This window comes from Camellia sinensis, chromosome 5 (assembly GCF_055761805.1).
Source record: "Camellia sinensis isolate YWXY chromosome 5, ASM5576180v1, whole genome shotgun sequence".
Taxonomy (NCBI): Eukaryota; Viridiplantae; Streptophyta; class Magnoliopsida; order Ericales; family Theaceae; genus Camellia; species Camellia sinensis.
This window is the reverse complement of record NC_138965.1, coordinates 203335425-203361876: the sequence shown is the minus strand read 5'-3', so window position 1 is coordinate 203361876 and position 26452 is coordinate 203335425. Positions and strand designations below refer to the sequence as shown.

General features: G+C 39.1%; 1 protein-coding gene across 18 annotated transcripts; it reads left to right on the top strand.

Annotated features, from left to right (window-relative positions):
* The first annotated feature begins 12356 nt into the window (after positions 1 to 12356).
* Positions 12357 to 25909, top strand: LOC114271205 (putative ion channel POLLUX-like 2). 18 transcript variants are annotated; one of them, XM_082871222.1, is made up of 21 exons: positions 12357 to 12472; positions 14081 to 14157; positions 14598 to 14711; positions 15151 to 15243; positions 15422 to 15545; positions 15608 to 15684; positions 16752 to 16808; positions 16929 to 17000; positions 17190 to 17328; positions 17417 to 17911; positions 18285 to 18333; positions 20088 to 20185; positions 20282 to 20371; positions 21703 to 21896; positions 22312 to 22405; positions 23351 to 23433; positions 23782 to 23923; positions 24022 to 24051; positions 24348 to 24556; positions 24952 to 25154; positions 25616 to 25909. In XM_082871222.1, the coding sequence occupies exons 1-7, from the start codon at positions 12379 to 12381 to the stop codon at positions 16782 to 16784; spliced, it is 612 nt and encodes a 203-aa protein (XP_082727348.1). In that variant the 5' UTR covers positions 12357 to 12378; the 3' UTR covers positions 16785 to 16808; positions 16929 to 17000; positions 17190 to 17328; positions 17417 to 17911; positions 18285 to 18333; positions 20088 to 20185; positions 20282 to 20371; positions 21703 to 21896; positions 22312 to 22405; positions 23351 to 23433; positions 23782 to 23923; positions 24022 to 24051; positions 24348 to 24556; positions 24952 to 25154; positions 25616 to 25909. The 18 variants fall into 18 exon arrangements, with proteins under 18 accessions (XP_082727348.1, XP_082727355.1, XP_082727357.1 ...); XM_082871229.1 differs by lacking the exon at positions 24952 to 25154 and having other exon boundaries at positions 17273 to 17328; positions 17450 to 17911; XM_082871231.1 differs by lacking the exon at positions 24952 to 25154 and having other exon boundaries at positions 17273 to 17328.
* The last annotated feature ends 543 nt before the right edge of the window (positions 25910 to 26452 follow it).

The window sequence follows — 26452 nt, the reverse complement described above, 5'->3', positions numbered from 1 at the left end:
CGGTGGCAGTCTCTCTGAGCTCTTCGATCCGGATGTAAAACCCTGGGGGTGGGCAGACCGACTTCTACCGGAATAACCGCCTCAGCGCCATATGTTAAGCGAAAGGGGGTTTCCCCAGTGGGAGTGCGAGCAGTGGTTCGGTAAGCCCAGAGTACACTTAGTAGTTCTTCAGCCCAAAGGCCTTTAGCAGCTTCGAGCTTAGTTTTGATGATTTTCAGAAGAGAACGGTTAGTGACTTCAACTTAGCCATTTGCTTGGGGATGACCGGGGAAGAGAAGCATGGTTGAATCTGGAGATCTGCACAAAATTTTATGTACTTCGCGTTGTCGAATTGTTTGTCGTTGTCGGAGATGATGGCTTGCGGGATGCCAAATTGGCAAACGATCGATTGCCAGATAAACCTGGTGGTGTTCCGTTCGGTGATTGTGGCAAGGGGTTTGGCCTTGACCCACTTGGTGAAGTAATCAATGGCGATAATCGTGAACTTGGTCTGGCCTCGACCGGTGGGAAGTGGACCAACCAAGTCGATCCCCCATTTGGCAAACAGATAAGGGCTGCAGAGTGTGATTAACTCTGTAGGAGGAGCATGGGAGATGTTGGCGAAACGTTGACATTTATCGCATTTGAGCACGAAGTCAGTTGCATCCTGATTAAGAGTTGGCCAAAAATACCCAGTACGGAGTATCTTGTGGGCAAGGGACCTGCCGCCTGAATGATTACCACAAATTCCCTCATGGATCTCCTGCATTACATAAGTTGCCTGAGCTGGATTGAGACACCGTAGATATGGCCGGGAAAAACCGCGCTTGTACAATATACCGTCGACAATGATGTAATTGGATGCTCGGGATCGGACTTTAGCTGCCTACTGTTGGTCATCTGGTAGTGTCCCTATGGTCAAGAATAGGAGAATGTCGGATGCCCAAGGAATGGGTTCGTTTTGGATGAACTGTACAGTTTGCAGGTCGGGTGAAATAGCCGGGTGGTGTAGATATTCGAGACGGACATCATGGCTGAGATTAGGATGGTCAGCAGAAGCCAGTTGAGCCATCTCATCTGCTTTGGAGTTTTCCGCTCGAGGTATATGCCTGATGTGGAAGGTATTGAAGAGGCGAGCGAGGGGGAGTGCCATATCCCTGTAAGCTCGCATTGTGTCTTCCTTGGCGTCGAAGTCCCCCATCATCTGACCAACGACGAGCTGGGAGTCGTTGAATACTCGGAGGTGGCTGACCCCAATGTCCTTGGCAAGTCGGAGTCCTGCTATCAATGCCTTATACTCGGCTTCATTGTTGCTTGCTTTAAACAAGAAACGGAGGGCACATTTGAAATAGCCGCCCTCGGGAGAGGTGAGGATGAGGCCGGTCCCACTTCCTTCTTTGCGAGACGAACCGTCGACATTGAGAGTCCAAGAATGAGGATCTTCTGGCTCTGTTGGAGTTGGTGGGAGTGGTGGGGTAGTGGTCGAGGCCGGGTTGGTGAACTCCAGGATGAATTCAGCTACAGCTTGCCCCTTGATTGCTGTCCGAGGGCGGTAGGAGATGTCGAACTGGCTGAGTTCTACGGACCACTACATTAGTCTGCCTGAGAGTTCTGGTTGCTGCATGATCTTTTTCAGGGGCTGGTCGGTGAGGACCACTATGGAGTGGGCTTGAAAGTATGGGCGGAGTCGTCTGGAGGCGATGACCAAGGCCAGGGACAGTTTTTCTAATAAGGGGTAGTTCTGCTCCGCTCCCCTGAGAGCCCGACTGATGTAATAGACTGGCCGTTGGATTGAGCCATCTTCTCTGATGAGAGCTGCACTGACTGCGGTGCTCGACACTGCTAAGTAGAGGAAAAGGGGCTCGCCCGTGATTGCCTGTGAAAGAGGGGGAGGATTGGCCATGCATTGCTTTAACTGTTGGAAGGCCTCTTCGGATTTAGTTGTCCATTCAAAAGTCTGCCGAAGAACTTTGAAGAATGGTAGGCACTTATCTGTTGCGCGGGAAATGAAGCGGTTGAGGGCCGCCACTCGGCCGGTGAGTCTTTGAACTTCTTTGACCGTCCTAGGGGACTGCATCTCAAAAAAGGCCTTGATCTTCTCAGGGTTAGCTTCAATGCCACGCTGACTGACCATAAAACCCAAAAACTTCCCAGATCCTACGCCAAAGGCGCACTTCTCTAGGTTGAGCTTCATCTGGTACTTGCGTAAGGTGGCGAAGGTCTCTCGTAGGTCAGTGAGGTGATCGGAGGAATATTTGCTTTTGACTAGCATGTCGTCGACATAGACTTCCATATTCCGTCCTATTTGGTGATGGAAAACGGTATTAACCAGCTGTTGATAGGTGGCCCCAGCATTCTTTAATCCGAACGGCATTACACAATAGTGGTAGGTACCTCGGTCGGTAAACACACCACTCAACTCCCCCATGGAGCACGTCCTCAATCAGATTCAGCGGGACTACCCCCTCAAGTGGCCCCTGCCTTCATGAAACCCTTCCAATCGGAAAGATCAGTCCAAATACTGCCGTTTTCACCAAGACCATGGCCATACCACCGACGAGTGTATTAACCTCAAAGATCAGATCGAGACCTTCATACGTCAGGGCCGCCTCAGCCGATTCACAGACACCCGCCCTCAGCAGAGGCAAAGAACCGACCTCCCCGAGAACAACCGCCGGCATACACCACCCCGGAACCAAGCCCCACCTAACCAAGGCCATGATCGCCCACCGCCACAGCCTCGACCTCCAGGCAATCCCCGTCCACCAGTCGGAGAAATCAGAGTCATTTCAGGCGGCCTTGCTTGCGGGGGACCATCCCGCTCGGCTCAGAAGGCAGAGCTCAGAAAAATAAGGCAGGGCTCAGACAAAGCAGTGGCGACGGTGGATCGACCTTCCAAACAGTCAAAACAGTGGATCGAACCCATCACCTTCACGGACACCGACTGTGCAGGAGTCCGCTACCCACATGATGACCCCCTTGTCATTTCCGCCATCCTCTCCAACTACAAGGTCAGACGAGTCCTCATAGACAACAGCAGCTCTTCAGACATCATCTTCCTCAATTGCTTCCGCCAGCTAAAGATTGGGGAAGAAAGCTTGTCTCCCCTCAAAACCCCTCTGGTCGGTTTCACCAGCGACCGTGTAACCTCCATCGGCTCCATCGATCTACCTATAACCATTGGCGAACACCCGAGGCAGACCACTAAGTTGCTCACCTTCCTTGTGGTCGACTGCCTCTCAGCTTACAACATCATCCTTGGCAGCACAGCCCTAAACGCCTTCCAAGCCATCACATCCACCTACCACCTTGCCATCAAATTTCCTACCGATCTTGGCGTCGGAACCTCGGTCGGTAATGAATGATGTGTGTTCCCGATCAGATGTGTGCATCAGGATTTGGTTGTACCCCAAGAAGGCATCCATGAAGCTGAGCATTTGATGACCGGTCGTGGCGTCGACCAGCAGATCTATGAGGGGAAGGGGGTAGTAGTATTTGGGGCAAGCTCGGTTCAGGTCAGAGTAATCGACACAGAGTCGTCATTTGCCATTGTGTTTGCGGATGAGGACCACATTGGACAGCCATCTAGGGTAGTCCACATTTTTGATGAATTGGGCCTCGAGGAACTTGTCAACTTCTGCGGCTATAAGAGTGTTGCGCTCTGGATGGAAAATGCATTGCTTCTGGCGGTGGGGTCGAAAGTGGGGCTCGATGTTGAGGCGATGGGTTATGAAGGAGGGGTCAATGCCTGGCATGTCTGAATGGGTCCAGGCGAATACATCTCTGTGCTCGGTCAGGAGAGCGGTAAGGTCGGCCTTGGCTTGGGAAGGTAGTTGGCTGGCGATTTTGGCAGTTTTGAGTGGGTTGGTGGGATCGATATTAACTTCAACAAGTTCCTCCACGGGTTCTCCTCTGACCAGCTCGTCCTCGTCTCGGACGTCAAGCCCTTCGATGATCATGGCCTTTTTTAGCTTGACTTCTTTGAGTGACGCGACATAACACTCTCGGGCCACGGTCTGTTCTCCTTTGACAGTTCCGACGCCGAGATCGATAGGAAATTTGATGGCAAGGTGGTAGGTGGATGTGATGGCTTGGAAGGCGTTTAGGGCTGTGCGGCCAAGGATGATGTTGTAAGCTGAGGGGCAGTCGACCACAAGGAAGGTGAGCAACTTAGTGGTCTGCCTCGGGTGTTCGCCAATGGTTATAGGTAGATTGATGGAGCCGATGGAGGTTACACGGTCGCCGATGAAATCGACCAGAGGGGTTTGGAGGGGAGACAAGCTTTCTACCCCAATCTTGAGCTGGCGGAAGCAATTGAGGAAGATGATATCTGAAGAGCTGCCGTTGTCTATGAGGACTCGTTTGACCTTGTAGTTGGAGAGGATGGCGGAAATGACAAGGGGGTCATCATGTGGGTAGCGGACTCCTGCACAGTCGGTGTCCGTGAAGGTGATGGGTTCGATTCACTGTTTTGACTGTTTGGAAGGTCGGTCCACCGTCGCCACTGCTTTGTCTGAGCCCTGCCTTATTTTTCTGAGCTCTGCCTTCTGAGCCGAGCGGGATGGTCCCCCGCAAGCAAGGCCGCCTGAAATGACTCTGATTTCTCCGATTGGTGGAGGGGGATTGCCTGGAGGTCGAGGCTGTGGCGGTGGGCGATCATGGCCTTGGTTAGGTGGGGCTTGGTTCCGGGGTGGTATATGCCGGCGGTTATTCCCGGGGAGGTCGATTCTTTGCCTCTGCTGAGGGCGGGTGTCTGTGAATCGGCTGAGGCGGCCCTGACGTATGAAGGTCTTGATCTGATCTTTGAGGTTAATACACTCGTCGGTGGTATGGCCATGGTCTTGGTGGAAACGGCAGTATTTGGACTGATCTTTCCGATTGGAAGGGTTTCGTGAAGGCAGGGGCCACTTGAGGGGGTTGTCCCGCTGAATCTGATTGAGGACGTGTTCCATGGGGGAGTTGAGTGGTGTGTACCGCTCGAACCGACCGGGCGGTCGGGTCGGAGCCGACCGGTTGGCTCAGTGGGGTCGGTCATTATAGTGGGGTGTTTGGCTATTATACTGGGCGGTCCTGGGTTCCGAGTCTTTCCTCTTGTCTCTGGGGGTCGGATTTTTAGTGATTGGCTCCTGCCGAGCGGCCAGGGAATCTTCAGCATTCATGTACTTCTGGGCTTTGGATAGTAGGGCTGCCATGGTGGTTGGAGGGTTTTTGGAGAGGGAGAAAAGAAAATCGGACAACTGCAGGCCGGCCATGAAAGCCGTGAGGATGACCTTGTCGTCGTTCTCCGCTACTTGAAGGGCTTCGGTATTGAATCGGGTGACGAAGTTGCGGAGCGACTTCCCCTCGGTCTGACGAATGTTAAGGAGTTGGGTGGCTGGGTGTCTCTGACGCTGGGCTCCGATAAAATGGCTCAGGAAAGAGTCACTGAGGTGTTGAAAGGTAGAGACGGAGTCCGCCGGTAGCTGGCTAAACCACAACCGAGCTGATCCCTTCAGTGTCACGGGGAAAGCTCGGCACATGATCTCGTCGGGGAAATCATGGAGGATCATGAGGGTGCGGTAGGTTTCCAGATGGTCGACTGGGTCCGTCGTGCCATCGAAGGAGTCACTGGTGGGCATTTTGAACTTGGCGGGCAATGGTTTGTCCCGGATGGAGGCAACAAAGGGCGAGTTGGTGGTGACTGAGGGTTTGTGCTGGATGTTCTGCATGACCCCTTGTAGTTGGAGCTTCATAGCCCGGAGTTCAGCGTCCCAGAGGGGAATGTTGTCGCCATGGTCGGTCAACGGAGGTTGGACGCTGCTGGCTTTCCCCTTAGGGGCTAGTGCCACGACTGACGGGCGTGGAGGTGGAGGTGGTAGGCTCATATGTGGAGGAGGAGGAGGAGGTTGAAAACCTTCTGGGTTGAGCGGAGGGGGTTGTGGAGCAGTGTGGACCGGGGTTCTTTCTTGGTTGGGTGGAATATCTGGAGGTGGAGTGGGGAGGTTTCTTTGGAGCAAAGCACTGATCAGGGCCTGGTTTTGCTCGGCCATGCGGTTAATGCTGTTAGTAAGTTCGATGATGTATTGTGGTGGGTTGTTTGGATGGGAAGGGTCTATTTGATGATCGGTGGTATTATGGTGAGAAGCCATGGACCTAGTCGTGACCATACACTTGGACGGGTGAGAGGAAAAGGTAACGGTGAGAAAGGGGGGGCTTCGGCGATAGTGAACACAACTAGCGCACGAATAAACCACAATTTCCCACAGACGGCGCCAACTGATGATGCAGTTCATCCTGGGTGGATGGGTCGGGCTGGTCCAAGCTCTTTAAGTTCCGATTCAGGTAAGTGATCCCACTAGATGACCTGCAAGCAAGTCCAAAGGGGAACAGGGTAGTCCCCCAGTGAACCCTCCGGCGAGCGAATCAGTAGAGGAAGAAGGAAATATATATAGAGAGAGAGATAGAAAAGCTTAACCTTCCTCTTGTCTTCGATTCTTGCTTATATCCTTTGGTAATCATTTCACTGTCCCTTGTGACGTGCCCCTTCCGCCAAAAGCCTGTGCCGTAGCTTACCTTGTTCAGGGTGAGGGGGCTCTGTTCCGACGGGGAGGTGTTGTCGTAATAAATGCTGTGATGGGCTGCATTAATGGTGATGTGTTGTGGCAATAACTCTGCAGATCTTTGTCTGCTGATGTGGCCTGTGTTTCACCTGCCATGTGCCCGAATGTCATTGGCCCTCCATGGCCAGATGGCCTCCAACTGTCCTGGGCTTTGCCAACCGGGTTATGCTATGGGTCCCAAGCGATGGGTTTGGGGTTGTTTGCTGTGGGCTGTAAGCCTTATGGGCCTATCCATGTCAGTATTATTTTTCTTGACCGTTGGGTCTACAACTCTTCATTGACATAACTGGAGCAAATGCGGGAAAAAATTGATTTTTGTCCTTACAATGTACAAGTTCATAATAGGGAATGTTCATTCTTTAATCCATGGATTCTATTTTGAAGCATTAGTAATGACCTCCAACAATATAGTATGAGGGAGAGTTATCTTGAATCTTTAAATAAATTTGGACGTGCTTGAAATGAAATGAAGCTTCAGTGAACTATCATGAGATGCAGAGTGCAAATATGTAAAAATGACACAATTCTCACGTGCACTCCATTGATTGAAAAATTTAGTAGATGAAGGGGTTAAGTGTTGCAAATTTTAGTTAAGGTAAAGAGACACGGGGCAATAAGGTGTAATTTGCCCTATATTTAGGCATACATGCAACAACTCACTACATTTGGTGAGTACTATATAAACTCCTTAAAATAGCGATTGTACTAGCGAGTTTGTTGGAGTTAAATTTTTTCATTAATCATTTTCTAATTTAGTTGAAAAACATAGATGAGTTGTTTGATGTACTTGTCCTAAGAATTTGAACGTTAGAGATTAAAAAATATATCATCAAATTAATATGAAATGCATATTTATAGTAACCCAAAAAAATAAAATAAAATAAAATAAAATGGTACCAACTATTTGAGTAAGTTGAAATAAATTCCTTACAGTACGGAATTAAAGAAACATCAAAGAAATCAAACCAAATTTCAAATGTTAGAAAAGTATAGACTTCAAAAGTATCAAAATACACAGAGAGAGAGAGAGAGAGAGAGAGAGAGAGAGAGAGAGGGTACTGTGGCCGAGGAGGCAGAGGAAAGTGGTTGAAGAAAATGGGAGAGAAAGAGATGCGCAGAAAGGGTTTTCCTTTTTATATTGTATGGACACGTGGCAATATGAAAAGAATCTGACAGACAGAGACGTGTGAACTGGAAATTGGGACAAGGCTCTTAACCCCACTATATTTTTTTTCCTTTTTTAAGTTTTTGGAAAGTTTGGACAGGTTAGAGTTTGTCTAAATTAGTGGGAGTTGGGTTTGTAACCCAAGCTTATCGCAATTGTTTGAATTGCTTAGATTTGAATCACGTTACCATGGCTTCAGATTGCCTCTCAACAGGTCAATCGTTACTAGAGAACTTGAGTTGATTACCAGTGAAAGAGCACTTGAGTTCAGGAAATATCGAACCAGAAAAGTGCTCTGCTCAATTGAGTGAGAAACACAAATTAGTGTATTTGGTTTTAGTTTCTTCAATTTAGTTTTTTGAAAATTGAATTTTTTTTAAATAGTAAAATATTTGTAAAATAATATTTTAAAAAATTAATAAATACACAAAAATAGGAAAAATGTACTAAATTTTCATATTTTTTTATTTATATTTTTTGGCATTTAGTGTATTTTTTTTAAAAAAAATTCACAAATATTATATTTTTTAAGTGTATTTATGTTAGGTGTGTCTAAAAATTAAAAAAAAATTACTTCAAATATTAAAAAAATTTATTGAAAACATTAAAATAGGAAAAATAAAAAAAGTAGAATTTTTTGAAAACTAAAACCAAACAAGATGAATGTTTTTCAAAGAAATTTTTTAAACTCTAAATAGTTGTGTGTATGTGTGTGTGTTTTTCTTTTCCACTTATTTTGCCATCATGAATAGTATTTTTTGGGAGACCATTTGTCCCGCTTATGCAAAAAATAAATAAATAATAATAATAAAATAAAAATTGTGATGGCAAAAGAGAAGACACAAAAAAGTTGAAAGCATCTGTTGGCTTATTTTTCCTACGAAGGAAAATATCATAAATGCGAGCGTGCCAGCAAGGATTGAAAAATCCTTACAGATTAAATTTAAGCCAATTACCAAGCGATTGTGTTGACGGTTCTTTTGCCTCAACGAAAAGGACTTCAAATTTGCCAAGTGTAGAGAAAAGAAAAAGTAAAAGAAGAAAAAGGGACGGAGAAAGATGATTGAGTGAACAATCAAAGTAATAAATACTTACCTCTACTCCTATGCTTCGAAAAGAAAGTACATAAAATGCTTCGAAATGGAAATACTGAAAATAAATGCTTCGAAATATAAATCTATGTTAAACTACTCCTAAGATAAGGAAAATGACAAGAAATATTGAAATCAATTGTCTTTGATTTAAGTTCTGGATCCTTTACAATGTAGCCATTAATGGCTATTTATAGAAGAAAAAATACAGCAATAACTACTTAGTAACTACCCATTTCTTCCATCTTCATTCTTGTCTTGCCATGTGTCCTTCCACTCATCCACTTTGTCCTCCCACTCATCCACTTTGTCCTTCATATTCTCCATTATCTCTATAACTTCTTTTAACTTCCAAATGAATAAGAGGATGCCATGTGTCCTGCAATTATATAAATAATAAGTAATAATAAAAATTGCAGATTTATGGTGCTAACATTACCCCCCGCGGCCCTTAAAAATGATGTTTATTTGAATTTTTGAAGGGCCGAACCAAGCACATGACTAACCTAAGCAGCAAAGTGCTTCGAATGATGTAACAACACCAATAAAGTGCTTCGAATGAGTATGAAATTATGACTAGATGACTCGAATTATTACTAGTAACATGCTTCGAAAGTGATATAAAGGACCAAAATCATTCTTCGAAGGTCAATGGAACCGACAAAAGACGAATTACATCCTCAAAAATACTCGACAAAGTTTTGAAGGTTCACAACCACCATTATTATTTCTTCGAAGCTGTTGTTGATGCAAGATAGAGTGCTTCGAAGCTTACAAAATTATGACAAAACGGCTTTCGAAGCAACTTATGGCAAAACGGCTTTCGAAGCTGTTTTTGGCCAACCATTGTGGTTTATTCAAAACTTATATGTTCTGGTTCACACATAATTAATGAAAATATTAATTTTGTGTTTCGAACCAATTATTAATTCTTCGAAGACACCAAAACTGTTGTTCTTCGAGCCAACTTATGATGCCAAAAACAGGCATTATTCGACAACTAATTAATTGTCATTTTACATATATTTGAAGAGATGTACACATTTCGAAAGTTTTCAAAGTTTTATACAGTTTCGAAGGTGAAGTAATCAACCTTCGAAACAACTCTTGATGTTTCGAATGTATCTTCAAAGCTTTATACAGCTTCGAATGTGAAGTAATCAACCTTCGAAACAACTCTTGATGCTTCGAATGTATCTTCGATGCTTTGATTGTGTACATACAAACAACTGGCCATCAATTTGAAAAGATAAGCCATTCTCAACCATTTATTTAAATGCACAGGCTTTTTCTAGCCAAGTTCATGCATTTTAAATGGTCATCCCTTGTTCTTAGTGCTTCGAACTCATAAGAACAATTTGTTAATTTTATTAGCCACGTCATCATAATTATATTTTGATGTGAACCACAAATCCAAAAAGGATTTTGAACACCAAAAGTCATGGTATAGTGTGACCATGAAAATTTATACTTTTTGACATTTTGAAAAATATCAAAAATTTTGAATTCATGAACAGTGGCTTGTTCATTATTCTTGACCATGTTTGTTTTAAAAACATGACTTTTGCCGAATAGGTTTTCATAATTATTTGGCAAAGTGAGTTGTTTTTCCATGTTAGCCATTAATGGCTTATGAAAATCACCCATAGATATATTATTTTCATGACTTGACTCTCTAAAATTTGGTTTTTGGACCCCTCGAGTCATACATGGAACATCATTCTTAGCCAAATTTGGCTCAAGAACATGCTCTTTCGTTGTGTTAATTTCATAATTTGGCTCTTTTAAAACGAACTCTTGAACCCCCCGAGCCATTGATGAAATCAATTCTTTGCTTTTGCTATTTTTAACCATGGAAAAATTCAGAAAAAATTCAACAATTCCGACCATTAAAGCCTCAGTTAAAGACTTGGTAGTGAGAGTTGATAACTCATCATTCCATTGGCGAATTTCCATATCAAGTTGATGAATTTCTCCAATTAAATGGTGTCTTTTTTCTTCCACCAAATAATATTGTAAGGGATGAAAGTTTATTTCATCAAGAAAATGGATCTCTTCTTGAAGATCCAAAATTTCTCTTTCACGCCAATATATTTCATATTGACAAGTTTGAATGGCGAAATCCAAATCGTTTATCATTTCTTACACTTAGCTGTCCCACCGGGCGTGCCAAAAAATGTTGGCTTATTTTTCCTACGAAGGAAAATATCATAAATGCGAGCGTGCCAGCAAGGATTGAAAAATCCTTACAGATTAAATTCAAGCCAATTATCAAGCGATTGTGTTGACGGTTCTTTTGCCTCAACGAAGAGGACTTCAAATTTGCCAAGTGTAGAGAAAAGAAAAAGTAAAAGAAGAAAAAGGGACGGAGAAAGATGATTGAGTGAACAATCGAAGTAATAATTACTTACCTCTACTCCTATGCTTCGAAAAGAAAGTGCATAAAATGCTTCGAAATGGAAATGCTGAAAATAAATGCTTCGAAATATAAATCTATGTTAAACTACTCCTAAGATAAGGAAAATGACAAGAAATATTGAAATCAATTGTCTTTGATTTAAGTTCTGGATCCTTTACAATGTAGCCATTAATGGCTATTTATAGAAGAAAAAATACAGCAATAACTACTTAGTAACTACCCATTTCTTCCATCTTCATTCTTGTCTTGCCATGTGTCCTTCTACTCATCCACTTTGTCCTCCCACTCATCCACTTTGTCCTTCATATTCTCCATTATCTCTATAACTTCTTTTAACTTCCAAATGAATAAGAGGATGCCACGTGTCCTGCAATTATATAAATAATAAGTAATAATAAAAATTGCAGATTTATGGTGCTAACAGCATCAAACTCTTTTTTCTAATAGTGATTTGCATTGGTTGCCTTTTTTTGCGATCATTTGTCTCGCCAACATCAAAAATTATTTGCGACAACGAAAACTTATGCAAAACGTCATTTTCTATGTATTTTTTGCTTAAAAAGTGAGAAGGATTTGCAGGAAGTGTTCAACCCAAGATGTGATTCAAATGTAAATCTAACACTTCAACTATGGCACTGCCAAAATTGTGTTTTTTCAGTCAGTCATCATCATAAACTTTCCACATGAGTCATGGCAAACCAAACCATGCCAAAGTTGTATAGTACCATAAGCTTTAAAAACAAGGGAACATATATAATCCTAACAAATAGAAAGTTACAACAACTAAAACTGCGTTCGTTTGGATAGAGTGGTTTTTTGGAAAGTTAATAAAAAACCGACTTTTTTAGCTTTTTTGTTTTTTTTGCTAAAAAAATTGGCTTTTTTCTGATTTTTTGTGGTTTTTTTTTTGTGTAAAAAAGCTGAAAAGCTAAAAAGCTGACTTTTTACCATGCTCTCAAATTGCCAAAGAATATATATATATATTGTGCATATTCTGACATTTAAAATAACAAAAAGACAAAAGTCAATAGAAAATATTTTCAACAAAAAACAAGCATAATTAGATGAAAACATTTTCCACTCCGAAAAAAATGAAAGACATTTTTTTGAACTAAACTATTACTAATGACACCATCAGAACCCACCACAGCCACTACCTCCAACCCACCTCTTTGCAAAAATAACTTCTGGAAAAAATTATGTAAAAAATATTTTCTGTCAAAATAAATAAAACCTAACAAAAACACTTTAAGAGGAGAATAAACTGTGTATAGTGTGTACATCACCGTGTCAACGCCAAGTTCCTGCCTAATTGATTACCTGAAATGAGGAATAGGGAATGTAAACTTGATATAAAGTTAAAAGTGGCACTTAAATTCACAATCACAAACATCATGGCCAAATTTTAACCAAATTTCATATAATTTAAATTGTTGAAGAACTTATATTTTACCTAAAAGGAAAGCAATTTTTTGCCCTCAAGATGTTCCACTTTCCCTCAGTAAATGTCTTAGCCGTTTTAATTTTTAAAAATGGACCTATCAGACGATGAACACAGAAAAGATCATCTCTCTGTCCCACTCAAACCAAAGACGGCCAAAAAGGACACAAACCACACTACAAGAATTTACACATTTTGCGACCACTTTTACCGACTAAAAAAATTTTGGTCGCAAAAAAATGACGTTTGGCGACCAAATATTAATTAGTCGCGAATGATCATTAATTTTGGCGACCAAATTTTATTGGTCGCAGAAGGTTATATTTTGGCGACCAAAAAATATGTTGGTCGCAGAAAGTGGTATACTTTTGCCGACCAACTACAAATTTGGTCGCGGAAGGTCACATATTTTTTAGCGACCAAAAATTTGGTCGCGAAAAACTTATTTTTAGCAACCAAAAAAAATTAGTCGCCAAATTAGTACTTTTAGCGACTAATATTTTAGTCGCCGTTGATTGAGATTTGGCGACTAAAAAAATTTGTCGGCGAAAGAACCTATTTTTGCGACTAATTTGAGAGTTTGGTTGCCAAAAATTTGGGGAGAAATTTGAAACGTGGGGCGGGAATTGAATTTCAGAAAAAAAATTCTAGATTGGGGTAATTTTCTACTTCACACATTGTTGATGCATCAATCGAACCCAGATTGGGGTAATTTGGTTTAACTCGTCTCCTCCCATTCCCTCTCTGTCTCTCTCTCCCTCTCTGTTCTTCTTTCCTACCCTCCCTCTTGCGCTCGCTCCCGACGCTGGCCTCGATTTCTGCCTCTCCCCCATTCTCTCTCAGTGTCTTCAAGTCGCAATCCTCCCACTCGCAAGGTAGAGTTTCCGATTGTGAATCGCGACATTCACTACAAGAAAATTGACATACAACAACGTTTATACAACATCGTTTTAAAAAAATGCCATTTTTTAGTGTTTTGCATATTTTACATTTAAAAAAAGAGGAAGAAAGAAAAGTCAATTAACAGATCTCACTCTCTCACACTCGTATCTCCGTCATGGTCCGTCTCTCTCAGTCTTACACTGATATCTCACTCTCACAGACATCACCCCCTCTCAGTCTCTCACACACCGCTCCTCTCTATCGTAATCGAACATCGATCTACATTCCTCGGGCAAACATCAATCTCTGTCGCTCTAGGGCTTTGCCCTAGCTGTTCTTCATCGAACTCGAACTTGATCTCGATCTGTTATTCATCTCAGATCAGATCATTATCATTCTTCGATTCTCTTCTTCTCTCTTAGATCTCTCTGCAAATCTCTCTCTCTCTAAACTCTGTTTGGATCTATCTGTGTTCGATCATGGAGATGGAACGTGTGATCGAGTTTCCACACGCGGACATGGATCGTCGTCCCAGAAAGAGACCGCGTTTGGGTTGGGATGTTGCTCCTCAGGCCCTTATGGTATCAAATCTGTTCTCTAGATCTGTAATTTCATAATTTTTTTTCTTTCTCTTTTTTGGTTCTATTTTTTGCTAGATCTGGTTGAAATTAGATACGTGGTAGATCAGGTATGAGAAAAGGTTTATGCTTTTATAAATCTGTAAATTTCATGGTAGATCGGGTTGGGAAAAAGGTTTATTATTATTATTATTTTTTCTTATGTATAATCGATTTTTATATATGATCTGTAAATTTCTGTCTTCCTTGGTGGAGATGCGAAGTTAATTGAGGTAGAAAAGCTTGTTCTTCGTCTTTTCTTGAGCGTATATCTTCGAGATTGTTCGAATCCCTCTGATCTAAATCGATCTAGGGCTCAAGGTAAGTGTTTTCTGACTTGGATTCGCTAAGTTCATGGTTAAAACAACGATTTTGAGTATATTTACGTTGAGTTTTGTTTGTAGGCATCAGATTGGAGTCTAGGACCAAAAGAATGTATACTACTGCTTGGATGGCGCCCTGATGTTGCAGAAATGATTGAAGAATATGATAATTATCTTGGACCTGGTAGTGTATTCGTATGTTCTAATGTTCTTTAAGAAACTTCATCATATCTGCTATTTTGTTTGAGGTCATATACAATAATAAGATTTTATTTCGTTGCTTTAAAATTAGGGGGAAACTTTTATAAATTTGGTTTCCTTTAAGGCATCATAGCATAAAACATCTCATAAGATTAGTTGGTCCATTGGGCCGAATACTAAGTTCTCATTTTTTTTTTTGATACATGTGGATCTGCATCAGCCATCAATAGAATGACATCATCATTCATTCTTCTTCTTCTTCTTCTTTTTCTTCTTCTTTTTTGTTGTTGTTGTTGTTGTTGTTGTATTGGTTTGCTTTCACCTCTTTTGAAATCAGACACAAGATATATTAATGTCTTAGATCGTACATTAAGTTCTTAGATTTTAAATATGTTGCTTGAAATTTTATTTTTTAAGATCCATGTATGTGCAGGAAATATTGTCAGATGTGCCAATGGATGACAGAAACAGGGCAAGCAGCCTTGCTGGTCAAGGCAAGCTCAAGAATGTCCGGGTTTCCCACAGGGTACTGTTTCATCAATATGGTTAGAACTATTCATCTTCGTTCTTTCTTTCTTTCTTCTTCTTCTTCGTCTTCGTCTTCATCTTCTCTTTATTATGATTATTATTATTACTATTTAATATAAGTTTGGAATACCTTCTTTACATTCCTTCAAATCCGTCATGATTTTTTATATTCACAGATTGGGAACCCCATGGACTATGATGTCTTAAAGGAAACCATTAGTAATATTCAAAAATCTTTGAAGAATGAAGATATTCCCTTGTCAATCGCTGTAATATCTGATAGAGAATGGCTGCTTGGAGGTAATGGAACATAATATTTGTATTCTCTTAAACTAGCTTATCAGTAATTATTCTTTCTTCAGATCCATCCAGGGCAGACAAACATTCCACATATTCCCTTCTACTTGCTGAAAATATTTGCAACAAACTTGGAGTGAAGGTGAGCGCAACTCATATTAAATTATCTTGAAGGATATTAACGTTTATTTCAATTGTAAATAACATGAGTATAGCAACTACTTTTTCTTTTCTTTTCCGGGAAATCTGCCTAATAGAATTTAGAATTAAGGAGAAAATTCTCATTTGGGTTGTGAAACTATAAACAATGGGCTAATATGATTGAGGCTTAACATGTGCAATGCTAGAAGGATCCAATTGAATGACCTAGCGAAGCATGCTAGCAGTTCTTTTTATCTTGTAATGCCTATATAGGGCATACATGGGCAACAAGCCCCATTTGGAAGCAAGGAAAAAACGCAATATTATGTCAATGTATAATGTGTAATTCAATATATTGTCTATGGTAATTTGGTTGATATCATTGCATATATGTGGATGTGTGGGTACCCATTTGTGTCAAAATGCACTTGTCTTCATGCTTCCAAACATGCTTGTAGAATTGCCATTTTGTTTATCTGTTTTCTATGTTTGTTTAAATATGGATCGTATAGTACTATATTAAGGGCATATCACTTTGCATCATCAAAAATGCTTTTAGGAAATACCAAGCGATGCTAAATGCCTTTTTCCATGTTTTTTTGGGTGCAGTTTACCAATGATGAAACTTGAGGTGCCTCTTTTGATACCAAGAAGCGGTGATGTCACAATTATTATTATTATTATTATTATTATTATTATTATTATTATTATTATTATTATTATTATTATTATTATTATTATTATTATCATCAAGAGAGGGATTATCGTATCTAACTTCCTCCCTTCCTCTCTCTCTTGGTGAAATGTGTTGAGGTTTTTAAGGAATTTTATCGAACAAAAACAAAGCATAGAAAGCTTTCTTGGATTTACTCATTGGGTACTTGTAACATAATTGGCAAGTTTGTGCCAAAAACTATAGAGTTGATTGTGGGAACTTGTCAGGTAAATTCCTATTTATATTGTACTTTGATTTGTACAAATCAGGGATTTGAACTTGCTCATAATGTATGAAAGGTTGTTTGTTTGATGAATGAATTTGATAGGTTCTGTTGTGTTTTACATGTGTAGTTGGGCAATCATTGCATCAAAATTCAAGGATAAATCAACCAGGCAATGTAGAAGAAGGTTAATTATTTTATAAAAACATGATTTTTTTAAAATTTATGATCTCCTTTGTCTTCCAATAATTCTTTAATTTTCTATTTTTTAGTCTAACCCCTATGTTGATGTGACATACCATTGCAGATGGTACACTTACTTGAATTCTGATTTCAAGAAAGGGGGTGGTCTCCAGAGGAAGACTTGCTTTTATGTGAGGTAAAATTGATGCTTTCTGAACTCAAAAGTCGCGATATATCAATACTGACAAGCTAGTTTTTCCTTTCTATTACTATTATTGATATATTTTCTTTTGAACTATATATGTAACACTATCTTTGGTCAATCATTAATTTCCTTAAATTTTCTTTGAGTTCATTTGTTTTGTTGTCTCCAATGGTCCAACAGATAATGCCAAGTGTATTTCAAAATTAGATAATTATTTCTCCATTATTGTCTGTGGGAATTTGATATCTTAAGATCCACTGCAGGCTCGAAAAGTATTTGGTAACAGATGGACTGAAATAGCCAAAGTGGTCTCAGGGAGGTATATAAAGTTGTAATGTTTTATTTCTTGCTTGGCATTGGAAAAGTTTGTGGTAATTACAAATTAATTTCTTCATCTATGCTTACAGAACTGATAATGCTGTGAAGAACTGATTTTCCAGTGTGTAAGAAGAGGGCAAAATATGAAGCCTTAATGAAAGAGAATGATAACACTTCATACATCAATCCAAACAACAAAAGGGTTATCTTTCGAGAAGTTGTAGCATTAAATTTCCAAGGATATAAATTAGAATTTTTATGGTCTTCAATTTGGCATTGTAATTCAAATTTGAGCCAATTTGTGTTCTTTTATATTAATTATTAGTCAATTCTTAATCTCTGTTCCTAGTTAAATATCAAACGTCGCAAAAACCTATTGTGGCGGTTATCAAGCCTATAGCGGCGTTTGAAAAATGCCGCTAAAAGTCAAGTTTCTTGTAGTGATTGTGCTTCGATTGGGTCACCGAAGGCTAGGGTTTCCACCACCACAGCCACCTTCATCATCATCAGCTTCCTCAAATTCTACATTGACGCCGCTGTCTTCTCTTTCTCTCTCTGCTTCGAACCCCCATGGGAGCTCTCCGGTACCTCTCTCCCTCTCTCTCTCTTTCTCTCTATGCTTCTCTATGCTTTAAGTAAATCGATATTTGTTGGTGGAATTGAGGTAATGGTAAAGACTGATTATTGTCAATAATCAGTCAAGTAAATCGATTACAGAGTGGAATTGAGGTAATGCTTTTCTATGCATTTGAGTTCAAAAACATGTATTTGTTGTCAGAAAAGTTGTGTAATTACATATCCTCTGGGATTTTGACTTAGTTAAGGAACTCATTATCTTTCCTTGGACTTAGGATCTCATACTGCTTTTTTTAGAATTTCAATTAATTTCACTAATTTAGGTTGTGTGATAATTTCAATGTTTACATTGCATTTTCTTTAATTCAATCTGAATTTCAGGGTACTGCATCAGTTTCTGAAAATCAGGATGCGACTTTGCTGTTGTAAGGTAATCTTTTTAAAAACCAATATCTACTCATTAATGAATGAACAAAAATGAAAAGAAAAAATCATCTCGAACAACAAAGACCTGGTAGTTCTTCATCTTTATATGTGTATGTGTGTATCTACTCATCTTTATGTGTGTATGTTTCTTTATATTTGTTGGTGGAATTGAGGTAATGCTTCTCTATGCATTTGAATTCAAAAACATATATTTGTTGTCAGAAAAGTTGTGTGATGACATATCCCCTGGGATTTTGACTTAGTCAAGGAACTCATTATCTTTCCTTGGACTTGGGATCTCATATTGCTTTTTTTAGAATTTCAATTAATGTCACTGATTTAGGTTGTGTGATATAGTTACTTCTAATTTTCTCCCTTTGATTATCATGTGACACATCTAGTTTGATCTGTCTCATTATCAAATGAGTCCCCAGGACCCCATGCCTCATTGTATGACTGCTGCAATATCTGCTTATTAGCTCTGCCAAGTTTTTGGTGCCATTGATACCTAGCGAAGCTACAGTATAGTACCCACAGTATGCTGAATTTTTTTAAAGGTCTCTTTTTTGGTGGAAGAAAATCTTTTCGAGGTTTTGCAACATAGCATAACAAATTTCCCCCCTCTATGTTGCTTCGCACTACAAAAATTCTCCAAATGATCTACAATTAATGGCGGATGCTCCAGCGCATCACTTATTTGTGTTACTTGGTATATTACTTGTTATGTTTGCTATCCATTAATGCTTGTCTATCTCCCTCCCTTAATGCCTGATGTATTTATTGAACTCCATGCAGGTCCTGTTGATGAGTCCAAAAATCACCTCCCTGATATTCTCTGTGTTATCCAGGCTTGTTTCTTTTTTATGTGACACACACACCAGTATTTAAGGATTGGTAATCTTTTTAAGAAATTGAATGACTTTGGTCTTATTATACATTCGTGAGGAAGGTAATCAAAAAAGAAAGAAGATGAGTTCTTTGTTTTATCACTTAGGAGCAGTGTGAGATGAAAGTCTTATGCATGGTTTTGAATGAGAGAAACAAGTGAGGAGATGTCTGCAACTCTTTTCTGTTACTGCAAACATTATTCTATTGTGACTTCTTTGACATGACATGAATATCCATTTCGCCCCTTTTATACATCCTTTTGGTGCAATGTTTTCTCCTCTTTAACCAGACTTCCATATCAATCAAATACTATTGTTGCTAGAGTTCTGTCCTCTTCATAATAAACTATAACGTGGAACATTTGCTAAGCATAATAGTTTGGAAAAATAAGTATGTTCTTGAAGGAAATAGGCTGTAACATGTTAAAAGACACCTGCTTGCAAGGGAATTGGCTCTAAATTAAGAAGTTAATTTGCAAGTGATCCATACATGTTTTAGTTTTTGTAATGTATGTTCTACATGCCTTTAGGGAAGCAGAGTCTATGATTTTCTGCAGTTCTTGACATTGGCATGGTGTCAAACTGTTGGTTGAGGAATAAGTTATTGGGTGTTGTTTGTTGTGTAAATCCATATCAGCAATGAAGTATTTTTATTTTTCGTTATTCAACTAGAAAATTATGTAATTGTCACCATCTTTTGTCATTTGTATACCCAACTTGCAATTCCATGCCTCAAATTTTCCTGACTCATGTAATGCTTGCTTGTCTCGATGCATCATTATCTGTTAAGCTCTTCGAGCTTCGGTAATGAGGCTCACACATGCTACAAGTCCTTTGTTACTATAATTTTTCCTATTTTATGTCCTTGTAGGGTTGAGAAGAACAATTTGCTCACTGAATTGAAAACCTTCTGCTTTTCAAAAGATGTACTTGTGTGGAAATAAGTTTTTAAAGTCTAGAATGCTTTGGGTATATTTTATTTATTAACTTTTTCTTCATGACAGTAATTAGTGTTGGTGTTCTCCTTGATTTCCTATGAACAATATCATATATCTTTGGCTGCAGATAGAGTGTTTGGTCTAGCAACAACTACTCGTCATGTTTATGATGTTGCTGCTCAACAGGTTGTCAATGGTGCCATGCAAGGAATTAATGGTAATTACTTTTCTTTACACCTCCTATCATCTAATCTGATGTGAGCATGCATCAGGCATAGCCTTTTGTTGTATGATGATCTTGTTTTTGCTAGGGATGACCATTGAACATAAAACTCTTTTCATTCAATTGCTCTGAACAACTTTTTCCCCCACCAGTCCCTCAACACCCTTCCCCTTTTAAGGTTGTGGATCTTGGGACATGAGTCATATTCCTATCAACCCTTAGCATCTCATCTTGTGATGTTGACATCCTCACTTATAGGATTTGTTGCAAAAATATGCTCGTGTATTGGATGACTTTTTGGTCTCTGCACTGCAGTTCCTCTCTATTCCCTTTCTTATAAACACATTCTCATCATTCCCCAATCCCTTATGTTATATTTCCTTACCATGATAATCTCTTAATGGCTTTTGAGTGTTTTTGTGTAATGGATATATATGCTGTTTTAGATTTTTTAATGTGGCCCTTGATTGCTTGTTGAATTTGAGAAAGGTTATTTACAGATCTAGGGTTTTGGTAACTTCAGGATTTAGGGTTTTATTTTCGAATTATAATTCTTAAATCTTTGTCTGCGACTGATGATTATTGATTAGGGTTACTTCAGATTTTTCTTTGTTAGATCTTGGGGTTTTCCTGATACTTTGAGGGTTGCTTTGCAATTATTGATGTTTGGATGTTTATCTATACAATGCAGGCATATCTTTACTTTAGGGTCAATGAAGATATTGAATTCTATTTTATTTTATTTTATTTTTTAAAAATTCTGGTTATTGATTATCCTATCCGATCCAATTCAATAGAAATAAACTAGGGGCTTTGACTACAGAGCACTTGGATTTTTGATTTTGAAGTTTTTCATGTGGAATTTAGGTTTCTGTTAGGGTTCTGTTATTGGTATGTTGTTCTAATGTGTCTGAAACTGAGGTTTTTTGTTTACATCATAACCATATAGTAGGAGTAATTACATAACCTTCATTTGTGTTGAATTCTGTTGGGTTCCTTTGAGAGATGCGTCAATTGCTTTGTTTGGTCCAGTGACAAAGCATAGCAAAGGCAGAACATCATCAAATATTGAACTTATTACTTGCTATCTGGTTTCCAACTTTGTAAAGGCTGTAAAAGCCTTCTAAGACAATTGGGTTTCTTCCAAATTTAAGTCATACCATGCATGTTTCGCTTGCCTGCTAATATGTAAATTCTAATTTGAATCTTTTTTATAAAAAAAGTTGGTTGCATATTCTGTTGTTTGTACATATAGTTTTCCTTACAAAGCCTTATTATGATTCATGTGCTTTGCTAACTGGCAAGTTCCTTCCACTCCCATGAAGGTTTTCTCCAACAATATGGGAAAAAAATCTGAGCCCGTCATAACAAAATGCAAGGAGAGCGAAAACTGGACAAAAGTTACATTTAAGCCTGACTTAGCAAAATTCAATATGACTCATCTTGAAGATGATGTTGTTGCCCTGATGAAAAAGCGGGTGATTGACTTGGCGGGGGATGCCTTGGAAAGACTGTGAAGGTTGAGCTTAATGGGCAACGTATTCCAATAAAGTCTTTTCTTGACTATGTTAATCTCTACCTTCAATTTGCCTCCAAAGCCAGACTAGATGCCCTCCCAGGGTTTTCATTTCAATATTTATTGATTCATTTTACTTCTCATAATTTTAATCAAAATATCTAAAATCCAAATATTTTCCAATAACTGATTTTGGAACCTGATCATTTTGTTTTCTTTTGAGCCAAACTTGTCTCTTCATCATGTGCTTAATTGAGTGGATGGAGACATTGGCAGGATGTGCTGCATTGCACTATATAGTTTACCAACTTAATGCAATGCACAGGAATCTTATAAGTTGCTTACTATTTGTAATGTTAATTCACTTGCCCCTCTCAGCTGCTGCATTCTAATTTGATGTGTTGATATTGTTTTGTAGAGCGTGATGAGTTACGTAAAGACATTGAACAGCTGTATATGCAGCAAGCTGGTCCTGGTTACCTTGCTGTGGCTACTCGAATGCATTTTCAGAGGTATATTATTTATCTCAGGTCCATCAGATGAAGTTGTTATCATTAATATGAGGCTCCTTACCTTTTTTCACTTTGTTATTTTTTATTTTTATAAGCACTTGCATAGTCCTACTGCCAAGGTTTGAAAAAATTCATACAAGCACTTTAACTTTAAAAAGATATAGTGGAATTTTTAATCCGAGTTTATATGCTAGTACCATACAAGCACTCTAACTTTAAATCCTCCACACTTATGACACTATTGCCAACAGAAGAGTTTTACACGATCTTGTCCTATTCTCTTGTCTCAAATTCTATATTGTACCACACAATAAATATTTTTAACATGATTGTGTAGTGGAGAGTTGATCTAGTATAAAGAGGAAGAGATGATTTGGACATAGGATTGCCAATTGTTAAAGAAATGGTTTGCTACAATACCCTAACTCTGCTGTGTATGCACGATTTGAGTGTATATCAGGATCATGATCACCGTATTAGCAATGTAGTTGTACCTACAATATGTGAGAAAGATACATATTGAAATGACATAGATCTGGATCGTATTGTGTGATACATCTTCATATCTAGATGATACTGACGACCCTGGAAGACATCAATTTTCTGTAAGCTACATGATCACAAAATTCATATGTTCATTATCTTGATTTTTTACTCCCTCCTAATGCGACTATAACAGGGGTATATTAATAGCCAAATGATTATTTTTGATTGTCAATTAAGTATGACTCACTTCATAAGGTCTCAATTTCCTTCTTTTCATTACAATTGGTTCTTGTAAAAGCCTGCTTGAAGTGGTTCTCCTGTATCTTGAATCTAACGTTGGTATGATAGAGAGATTGAATTTTCTTATGTTGGCTAAACTGAGCAAGTATACTTTTGTTTGTTCTGTTGAATGGAGGACACATCTCTCGACTGAGATAAAATCTCACTTGTGCTTTCCAGGAAAATAGCGAATGGAATGATTGGCAAACTACTGTTTTACAGGAGCGTAATATTGTGGAAAATGTCTACAGATGGGCTTGCGGGTATGCTTATGATTGTGTTTTAATGCATAGTGTGATTAGGATGTCAGTGCACAGTACAGGATGATGCTTGTTGCTCTGATGAAACTCAGCCCATCTGGTTGCTACTTTTTGCATCCAAAATATTTGAGGTTCATTGCACTTTATCATAAAAGTAGCATAAGAGGGAAGGGGGCATGGCTATTGGCAAGATTCAGTAGTAAAATTTTGATATCCCACATTACTAAACTAAAAAAATCCCCACCATCGTTGTATTTTCTGTGTTTGTTCCCTTTTGTAGCCTGCTCCAAATATTTGTTGGCCTGTTTTACTTCCTGATAATTATTTATTTTCTTTCTTTTTGATGTACAGGCGCCCAACTGCATTGCAAGATAGGACAAGGGATAGTGATGAGGATGATCTTCATGACAGAGATTTTGATGTAGCAACTTTAGCAAATAATCTTAGCCAAGCATTTAGATACTCGATATATGATAATGAGGATGCTGAGGAGGTATTAGTGGACTCTATTGTATGTTTTTCTTACAATGCCTTTCTTTTTGTTGACAGACTCTTTAGATACTATAAATTTATCTTTGCCATTGGTTGCAGGGCAATGGGGCTCTTGATCGAGTTGATGAGGTAATAGTTTTTTCTTTTCTTTTTTTTTTTCTCCACCCTTTCAAATCTATGGTCTTTTCTCCCTCTGATTCAATTGAAAAGAAACTGAAGGCTGGTTAATATGAATCTGCATTATTGAATTGGAGGCAGCATACTTTGCATAAGAACTCTTTCAGCTGTTTATTCTGTTTTATTTATTTTCTATGAAGGAAAAATTAGATTGCAATTGTTGTATTGTAATTACTTGAACAAATAATTTGTGTATCCATGTGCTTTCATATTGTTTCTAATTGCAGCTATGCATATGTTGATTACAGTCATGAAGAACATTCTTATATTGAAGAGTTATAGTGAACAATAGGAACTGAAGGAATGAATTGAGTGGTTGCGAAGTGTTTTCATTGTAATTCAGTGAGCTCAAGAATCTCTGTGGTTCTTTCTTGAATAATGGGTTCAAGAATTCAGATCTGTTTGCTGGTTGTTTCTGTCCAAATTTTACTTGTAGCAGCGCAGACGAATAATGACTGTAAGTTCCATTCTTATGCCTAAATTGTTAATAGTTATATTATTGTTGAATGATATCTGCATATGAGAGGCTCCAATATGTGTTCTTTCTTGCTTTGATTAATACAATCAAGAATACATCCCTACTCATCAGTTAATGCATCCTCCAAAAACACAAAGTCTATGCTAGTCCTGTTTATGGTTTCTTTCTAACGCCTCATTTATTGTGGGGTTGATCGCTGATAAAGGAGAAGAAACAAAAACGAAATAAAAAATTGTGTTTTATGTTGTTTCTTATAGTGAAAATTAAAATGATCTGCACTCCACTGCTGGATGTTATCTTCTCTTGGTTTCCAAATGACACAAGATTTGAGATTCAAAGTTTGAATAAATATACATTTTTACTTTTATTTTTAGCCCCAGGTCTTTCAGCAATCAAAGGAAAGCCTTACTCAAATAGGGACTGGGTTTGAATATAGGCTGAAACATGAGTTGAAGGGTCCTAGCTATGGTCTTCTCGATTCACCACTGCGAGATTTTAAATGCATGTCCTTGACTGGGTTATAAGAAGCCATTTCTGTCTGGAGTTTTCTAATTTACCTGGGAATAATTTCCACAATGTAAGGATGTGAATCCCTTCCCACCTCTGGAATACATAGTTGCATTCCTACTATGTGTTAACTGCTTTCCGAAACTAGAAATCTTAGGTCTTATTTAGTGCGCACACCTCTGGAATACATAGTGCGCACACAATTAAATTATGTTGAAAATTTGTAAACTTTTAAACCGCCAAACCGATTCGTATATATCCGCCAATCCGCTCATCCGCTCAATCCGCATCCGCCGGATTGGCGGACGGATGCGGATTGATTTTCTCCAATCCGCCAATCTGGCGGATGGATGGCGGATTAGAGGTTCCGTGGCCGCAATCGATCCGCGCCCACCCCTAGCTAGTTGTCTCAATTCGATGTACATGTTTATAGGATTTAATTGATTTTTGCAAAGATACGGGTTTGCAATCCAGTGTTGCTGCCACTATCATGCTTCTCTGATAAATTTTCCAATTCTGTTTCTTTATTAGGTGCCTTACATCACTACTGCTTTGATGGATGCGAAGCTTGGCACGGAAGGGCGCAAGGATCTTTTTGATTGGCTATCAAGGCAACTTAGTGGATTAAGCAATTTTCCTGATGCTGTAAATCTGAATTATGTATTGTTTCAATTTGTTATGCTAGATGGATGTGACTTGTGAATGAAAACTTAGAATAGTTGTATTGTGTCGAATGTTAATGAATTATGTATTGTGTCGAATGTTAATGATTCAGTTAATTTGAATGATGCTTTAAAATTATAGGTTTATTATGGATTGAATGAATTATTAGGAATTACAGGTGTATTGTTTTCTTGCTTTGGCGACCAATTTAGTAGTCGTGACAAATAAATTATTTTTTTTTGCAAAAAATAACAATTGCCGACCAAGAGTTTTGGTCGCAAAAAATACATCTATTGCCGACCAAAACCGCTCTTGGTCGTGGAAACTCACTTTTGCCGACTAAAAGTTTTGGTCGCGAAAATTAACAAATGGCGACCAAAACCTTTGTTGGTCGCGGAATGTCACGATTGGCGACCAAAATTTTTTGGTCGCGGAATGTCACGATTGGCGACCAAAATTTTTGGTCGCGGAATGTCACCATTGGCGACCAAACTTTTTGGTCGTTGAATGTGATAATTGGCGACCAAACTTTTTGGTCGGGAAAATATCACTTTTCGTGACCAAAGTGTTTTGGCGACAAAATAAATTAGTCGCGGTAATTAAATATTTAGCGACCAAAAATTTAGTCGCGAAATCCAACTTTTGCCGACCAACCACAATTTTGGTCGCGAATTACTTTTGCCGATCCTCAATTGGCGACCAAAG